The 8228-nt window shown below is 40.2% G+C and overlaps 1 protein-coding gene across 8 annotated transcripts in view; it reads left to right on the plus strand.

Annotated features, from left to right (window-relative positions):
• The window catches only part of atp8a2 (ATPase phospholipid transporting 8A2), a 48735-nt gene that overhangs the window by 29623 nt on the left and 10884 nt on the right, over window positions 1-8228 (plus strand). For all 8 annotated transcript variants that reach the window (XR_004655355.1, XM_034862738.1, XM_034862737.1 and 5 more), the window contains 3 exons: window positions 2212-2384; window positions 6664-6847; window positions 8061-8171. Coding sequence is in view for 7 of the 8 variants with exons in the window: in XM_034862738.1 (XP_034718629.1) it covers window positions 2212-2384; window positions 6664-6847; window positions 8061-8171 (468 nt within the window). In the remaining variant the exon portion in view is untranslated. The remainder of the gene's footprint in view (window positions 1-2211; window positions 2385-6663; window positions 6848-8060; window positions 8172-8228) is intronic.

Consider the following 8228-nt stretch of genomic DNA (forward strand, 5'->3'; position numbering starts at 1 on the left):
TGCGGACTCTCTCAGGTCTGATGGCCGCCAGTAACCCGCTGGGAGAGAGACTGTGTAGATTCTAAACACAGCCACATTTCAGTCACATCAAATGTGTGTGCACTTTTGTGTCTAGAGTTTGGTCTTGTGTATCTGATTGCCATGTGTTCAGTTGGATTGCCTAAACAGTTTCTGTTAAGGGGTATTTCATTTTGCGTCATCCCTTGTTTATTGTGTGTTTAAACATAAGCTGAATTCCACATGTACAAAACTGTCCCTAGATAGACGGTTAGTGAGTTGTTATCTACAGTATTGAATAGCACTTGATGGATAAAACATCTGCGTAGTGTTGGAGTTACTTTAATAGGCTTTAACCTGAATTCACCAGGTGGTCGCCTTAATGTAAAGAGCTTTTAGAAACATGAAGTCACAGCTGGAACTGTTAAGTCCTGTTAACCTTATTTTTCACTGCTCTTACGAGGTTTAATGACAACTCATAATTTAAAGCTAAAACTTGATCCTTTTTAATTTCTTAATTTCTTATTGGATAATCAGCAGAACTTCTGTTTTACATATTAAAGGCAGAGGTGTGTTTGTGTGTGTGTGTGTGTGTGCGTGTGCATGTGTGTGTGCGTGGGATAAAACATCTGCTTAGTGTTGGAGTTACTTTAATAGGCTTTAACCTGAATTCACTACGTGATCGACTTAAAGATCGCCAACACTAGAGAACTTTTCCCGCTTCCATCCTCCTATAGGTTTGAAGCGGAATTGTCCCATCATGTCTCACTGGACCTACAGATCCGCTACCCGATCTGGCTAAATTGCATAGTGCAGTAATAGCCGGTAGAGAGCTGCAATGCAAATGCAGAAGGGCTGTTCACCCAGTTACAAGAGATGAACCACTGAAACGGTTTTAGAAACACTAGGTTCTCTAGTGTTGCTTTATGGTAAAGAGCTTTTAGAAACATTAAGTCACAGCTGGAACTGTTAAGTCATGTTAACATTATTTTTTTCATAATTGAAAGATAAAAGTTGTTCCTTTTTAAATATTTTAATTTGTTATTGAATAATCAGCGGAACTTCTACTTTAAATCTGTGTGTGTGTGTGTGTGTGTGTGTGTGTGTGTGTGTGTGTGTGTGTGTGTGTGTGTGTGTGTGTGTGTGTGTGTGTGTGTGTGTGTGTGTGTGTGTGTGTGTGTGTGTGTGTGTGTGTGTGTGTGTGTGTGTGTGTGTGTGTGTGTGCGCGCCTAGTAGCTTGTAGCGTGCCTGCTCCTCCACATGGAATTCATTACAGCGCTGTGGGATGTTTATTTTCTCTATTAATCCTTGTTCCTCTATTATCGAGCTCAGTCAAAACTGCCCCCAAACTTCTGCAGTGCAAACAAGCTGGCACAAACATGAAGACACACACACATTTACACGTTGCTGTTTGACATGAATGATGAATTTTACCCCACCACAACATTAGTCCAGCTTATTTCTGTTTTCTTCTTCCTCTAGTTGTGTGTTCTTTTGCATATTTTCTCCCTCTGTGGTGTGTTTTCAAATTTGATGTCATGGTTCAACATGCCCCTGGGACCTTGTAGCATCAACGTGTTGTGATGATGTCTGGAACAACTGTGAACTTTATATTGGCATTCTTCATTGTTTAGTGTACACAGACGCAAATTCTTTTCCAAGATGAAAGCATCTCGCTCAACCTGGACCATATGTCTTCCATTTACTGGCAGTGGTTTTGACCTTTCAACAAATTGTCTGCGTGTTTTGATGTGTGTGATTTGAATTTTCACCATTTATATTTCCACAAAAACATAAAACCTAAAAATGCCATCACTTGAAAGGGACGCTGCCGGATCGCATCACAAAAACATACATTTTAAGGGTGAGATTTACATTTATGATTGGTTAGGGTGCAGATAAGGATTGTTAGTGGTTACCTTCGGGGTTTGAGGTTTGGTTTTCACTGTAAGCCAAACAGCATTTTCTGATCCATCCTTATGAACACTGATGTGTTGTATGGTATTTTGCTGACTTAAACCAACTGTGGAAACAATTTTAAAGATAAAAGTGTGTCAGTAAAAGCATGTTGATGTGTGAAACTGTCAAACCAGTCTCTGAAGCTTAGTGTTTTTTTCGGGAGGGGGGGAAGAATGTAGAATATCTAGTCAATCTTCCTTTAAAGATCTAAGAAAGAATCCAAACCTTCCTCTCTGTGTCTCTGTCTCCTCGCAGGCTACACGTGCCACTCTGACAGCTCACTGTTCCTCCCTGGGTGACTCTCTGAGGAAGGAAAATGAGCTGGCGCTGATCATCGATGGTCAGACGCTGAAATATGCACTCTCCTTCGAGCTTCGCCAAGCCTTCCTTGACTTGGCGTTGTCCTGCAAGGCTGTCATCTGCTGCCGGTAGGGAAGACTCACTCATCACAGACATACAAATGCATAAGCAAACTTTGGTTATTACAGAGTATCTGCACAGGTCTTAAAAGCAGGAAATATTAGGAATTTTGAATTTACAAAAGACAAAAATATTAAAATTCAGTCCTTTACCTTGGGTTTATTTTGACAAAAAACAAATTTTAATCTGTTAAAAGATCAAGCACCCTTTTATTCGAATATTTTTTTTAGAGATACACAGGATAATTGTGCTATTGTAGGAAATAGTACCCTGTGTACAAAGAGAAAGAAGAGGTTGTCTGCCACACTCAAATTTGCACATTTCACCAGCAAAGTATTGTTGTCTAGCTGCTCATTGTCCTGAACCTGTACCCGAGATTTTCTTTAATTCTACTCAGACATGACAAGAATGACCACAAATGGTCTTCCTCAGGCAAAGGTGAGGGTGTGAGCTGTGATGACACCTTGGACATCATCTATGAAATGAATCCTGCTTGATTGTATGTTTGCTGGAGAAGGTTGGTGAGAGCGTGTGTCATTGTGGTTCAAATCCTCAAACTGCTCATTCTAATAAAGTAAGCCAATCAGCAACTGGAGGCACTTATAAAAAAATGCACACACAAAAAAAGATCCCTTGAGTCTCACCATATCCCGATTCATTCCCATGTTAGTGTGTGTGCAGGCCTGTATACCTGCGTGCATGTATATAAAGCTTGTCGGTTGCACACTGACAGCACATGAACATAAATGATCAAAGCCTGTCCTGGTGCACAGCAGGAGTAATGTAATACACTATGCTGCTTGAAAATGTCAAAGCAATGACTCACTTACTGCAGGCACCCCAGGAATGGGCACCAACGCACAGACATTGCCAATTATACATTTCCATTCATACAAAGTGCACTCTGTTCATAGAATGTTTACTGCGTGTTCCCTTTTTTGGTCATGTTCCACTAAGCATCATCTGTGATGTTCAACAAAAGAGTTTCCACTCTCCTATGTGTGTGTAATCGTACGTGTACATGTGTGTGTGCAGCCAGGAGGGAAGTACTGTAATTGACTCTCCCTTGCATATCCAGGCCATATCCGGACTCAGGTCTCACAGGCCTTGCAAACAGCCTCCAGCTTCCTTTCCTCTATCCTTCACTCCATTGCTCTCTTTATGTGCACACCTCTCTTTCGCTACTTGTTCCTCCTCTTCACATCTCTCTCGCTACCCTGGTTAGGGTTGGATATCCAACATCAAATGGTCGGATTCAAAGGAAGTTCCTGATTTAAATCAAAATGTTGCCACTTTTAAAATGTATGCAAAAGAGCAAACTTGAGGTACTCTGCTGTAGAGGAGCATGGTGGACTTTAGATTAAAAAAAAACTTCATTAGATACATAGCTTATTCATAAATAAGGTCTTCATCATGGTGCTCCTCTACACATGAGTACCTGAGATTTGCGTTTTGAAACTTTTTGAAAGTTTTAACCCTTTACCACCAGCATTACTTTATATGCATCCCAAGTCTTACCCTTTGAGCAAAACTTTTTGATTTTTTTTGGCCATGTTTCTATTTGCAGTTAGTTCTTGTCCAGCTGCTTGTGTGTGGACAGTATTTAACATTTAAGAGATTTGGCTCCAAAAAGGGTTTTCTAAAAAAGAAACTTTTATATTTATCAAAGTAAGAGATCAGGAACATAATTGACTCTGCTAGATATTTGTCTTTTGTACTGTAGGTTGGTGGTTCCAAAGGAGTTTGTGGCTCAGATTCTTTAATTTGAATAATTATTAAACAGAACCAAAACAAAGATAAGAGAAAAGTTGAATCTCATGATGTCTTGGGAGGTCATGTTGGGAGCAACTGCTGTTGGCAATTTCGGTTGTGAGTGTGGCACAATACTGTTCATAGGGCGCATGTACATAAGGAGCTGTAGATTCAACTTTTAAGACTAAGACTGTGTGTCTGTGTGTGTGTGTGTGTGTGTGTGTGTGTGTGTGTGTGTGTGTGTGTGTGTGTGTGTGTGTGTGTGTGTATATATATATATCAGGGGCGGGTGCACTAGTACGCATGGCTTCCTGACTTCACTGTGCATTTGTTTATAGGAGGACTTAGCGGCTGCTTATTTTCTGCTCAGTTCCACCACGAAGATCACTTGGAGCCTTTCATCTCTTCCAACGCCACTTTACACAATTCCAGGCAGTGTTAGCAGTGTTTAGAGGAAAGGTAGAGTGAGACAGAGAAAGAGAGATAAAGAGAGATTTGTGGTCAGAGGCCAAGAGAAGCAAAGGGAGGCAGACACACACACACACACACACACACAGACACACACTTCCTTCAGACGCAGAATCGGGAAACACAAAGAGCAGAGGTTGATCCCATCCTTCTGCGACAACTACAGAGGCCAAGACTCTTTAAGGTTTTTGTGCGTGCGTGCGTGTGTGTCTGCACATGCCTATGTATGAATACTAAGCAGACCACCCAGCTCTGTGATTTCAGCTTGACCAGGACTTCTTACATATTCATAGGAGATAGACCGTCTATATGAGTTGTGGGCTCCAGCCGGATGTGTGTGTGTGTGTGTGTGTGTGTGTGAAGGGTCATACATCTGCTCATAATTAAATTTAGTCATATCTTTTTTCAAAGCATCATGCTGCATTCTGTTTGCATGTGACTGCTCATGCTGCTGCACATAATCAGATTTTGTAATATCATTATCTGAGCACTGACGTACACAGTGGGGATTTGACGGAAGACTTAATAGTTAGAGCTGTACTTGACACTCGCAGAGAAACTGTCATGGTGAAAGTGACTCCTCCTCTTTCTAGGAACAACTTGAATTATTGACCACAAGAAAAGATTACCCAGTGTTGATACTCAAATTACTTTCACCTAACACATCACTGAGGCTTAGGTAATTACTATTATCAGGGAAATTTAATGTAAATATTTAATATCTGGATTTGGGTTAGTCTCTTGTATTGCAGCCCATTGACAAATGGCTACTATAATTTACTAATAGACACCATGTTTTATATAAAAACAAATATGTCATCTTATGGTATTATGCTTTTGTCTCATGCTGTGCATGTGTCCCTACAGTTGCAAGTCCTGTACTGTGGGAAATATAACTTGCTTTGTTATTCAAAGTTAATCCTAGTCCCAGTATCAGTTTTCTCCCATGTCCCCACCTTCTGTAGATATATTTGCTTTCACAGTACAGGGTGCAGGTAGTAAGAACAAAACTCACTTAAGCTCTGTGCATGTGAATGACAAATGACTAAGCATGTTTTGAAAGCAGAGATGAGGACAAATTTCCTGATATCGCCCTAAGAAACATATATTTATATTATTATCCAAAGCTGAACTTTAAACTATAACTTTTCATCTACAAATGCACATGAGAAACAGGATTGTATAAATATCTTAATAGCTTGGCAAAAATGAAACCCTTCTTCTCTCGTCACTGCTTCACAAAATGAACAATGGGAGTCGATCCAAACCTCCAAAATAGACACTAAATGGACCTTGTGGTACTGTTTCCAAAGTCAAGAATGTTCCAATCAATTTTGAATCCCAACATGAATGATAAGTCCTTTAAAAAAAAAAACACTTCCAAAGCCTCTTTAGTAAAGCCAAACTAGAAAACCAATACAACAGAGGGCATCAGTTGGAGCTGTTTTCTCATTTGTCCGCAGGTGTAACACATGGCAACATAAAATGAAAGAATATCCACAGTACTTCAGCAAACGCAGCATAACACCTCGCTATCGTCTCTCAGTGGCCCCAAGGGGAACGTCTGTAATCGAGCCTCCCTTCCCTGGGTCCTTCATTGTCCCTGAAGAGACAGAACTGGTTGTGGACAGAAGGATCAGGGATACAGGTCAAGAGGGTGGAGTACCTTTGGAAGCTCTCTGAACATAAACACACACACACACACACACACACACACACACACACACTCACACACATACACACTGAGGCACTCACGTGTATGCAGATGTGCACGAACACACACCGCTGTAAACATATCCACACGTGTGTGCGTGTGTGTGTGTGTGTGTGTGTGTGTGTGTGTGCGCGTGCATATGGGAATCCTTCTTTTCCCTTTCAATCGTTTCCCACTCCGAGGTTTTCAGGCTTTTATTCTTTCCTAATTGCAAGCATCTTTATTTCCCATGCATCTCAAAATGTATTTCTTCTTTTCTTTTTATCTCACAGTATTCTTTTATCTTCCCCAGTGCAGCTGTGTTTACACATAATCCAACCATCTCTGTCCATCTCTTCCTATTGTGTCTGCAGAGTGTCTCCGCTGCAGAAGTCTGAGATTGTGGATATGGTGAAGAAACACGTTAAGGCCATCACGCTGGCGATAGGCGACGGTGCCAACGATGTGGGCATGATTCAAACGGCTCATGTTGGAGTGGGGATCAGTGGCAATGAGGGCATGCAGGCCACCAACTCTTCAGACTACTCCATAGCACAGGTAGGATGCAGACATCGCATGGAGACATGCAGAAGACAGTCGTTCATGCTTGGTAAGGGTCATGCAGATATGTTACAGGCTTCATATGAACGTAGATAATGGATTCATGCTTGGTTGTCTACCCTGCTCAAGTGTCTTAAGGCAAGACACTAAATTCTTATCCGCCTTCTCCTCAGCTGATCCTGATCTTTGACCTCCCTGGAGGGGGACAACTGAAATGAGAATTTACTTACAGAGGTCACTGAGTCATGTAATCAACGTAAAGGAACAGCTCATTACAAGTGTTTCTATTCTTACAACAAAACAAAGATGTCCACAAACAAATCCAAACATCTGTAGGCTCTTAGCAGTGTCAGAAAGAAAGTGGTATACAAACTATTACATAAATAGTCATTTTTTCATTGCTAAAACATATTTAATGTTAAAATGCAAACACAAATCAATTAAAAAGAGTAATCATTTGGGAAAAAAAGTATTTTGCCTGAGGCATTATTACCCCATTTCTCCAAATTTCTCAATTTGTTTAAAAAAAGGATTTAGAAAGACTAAAGCTCCCATTAGCGCTGAGAAGATAAGTTGATGATTTAATTTTACAGGAAAATAATTGAAATTCTGATGGTTGTTTAATCGTTTAATTCATGTAATAATGAAGAATGTCAGACATTCTCTTGTGATTTAAATATCTTAGGATTTTGCACTGTTGGTCAGACAAAACAAGTTGTTTGATGATGTTGCTATGGGCTCTGGGAAATTGGGATTTTCACTATTTTCTGACATTTTATAGACTAAACTACAATACTAAACAACAAACAATATAATAATATTACAGATAAATTAATGAAATATGAATTCATAACTAAATCTTTGTTATTTTCAACCCTAGTTACCATTATCTGTGTGAGCCGTAGTGACAACTTAATGCAAACGTGAACTGGAAGAAATGAACCAGAGGGTTCTCCTAATTACTGAGGAGTCTTATCTTTTCTGTCTCTGTCTCAAGCAAACACTTTCTGTCACTTTCACTGTTTGTGTTGTTTATCTTTCAGCCTGTGGGCATCTTGCACAACTTATCTGTATCAGTGGGCTGCCTCTTTCTTGTCTTCCAGTCACATTCTTAATATTTTCTCTGTTCCCTTTCTGTCTTAAATTTAATTTTGTAACTCTCTATTTTCTTTTTATTAAAGTAATGAATCTCTTTTTCCCTGATTGGTAGTTCTCCTACCTAGAGAAGCTGCTATTGGTCCACGGGGCGTGGAGCTACAACCGTGTCACCAAGTGCATCCTCTACTGTTTCTATAAGAATGTGGTCCTCTACATTATAGAGGTAGGAGCTTCACCACCACACCCTCTCTGTTTTACAAACAAACACACACACACACAC

Source organism: Etheostoma cragini, chromosome 22, assembly GCF_013103735.1.
Source record: "Etheostoma cragini isolate CJK2018 chromosome 22, CSU_Ecrag_1.0, whole genome shotgun sequence".
NCBI lineage: Eukaryota > Metazoa > Chordata > Actinopteri > Perciformes > Percidae > Etheostoma > Etheostoma cragini.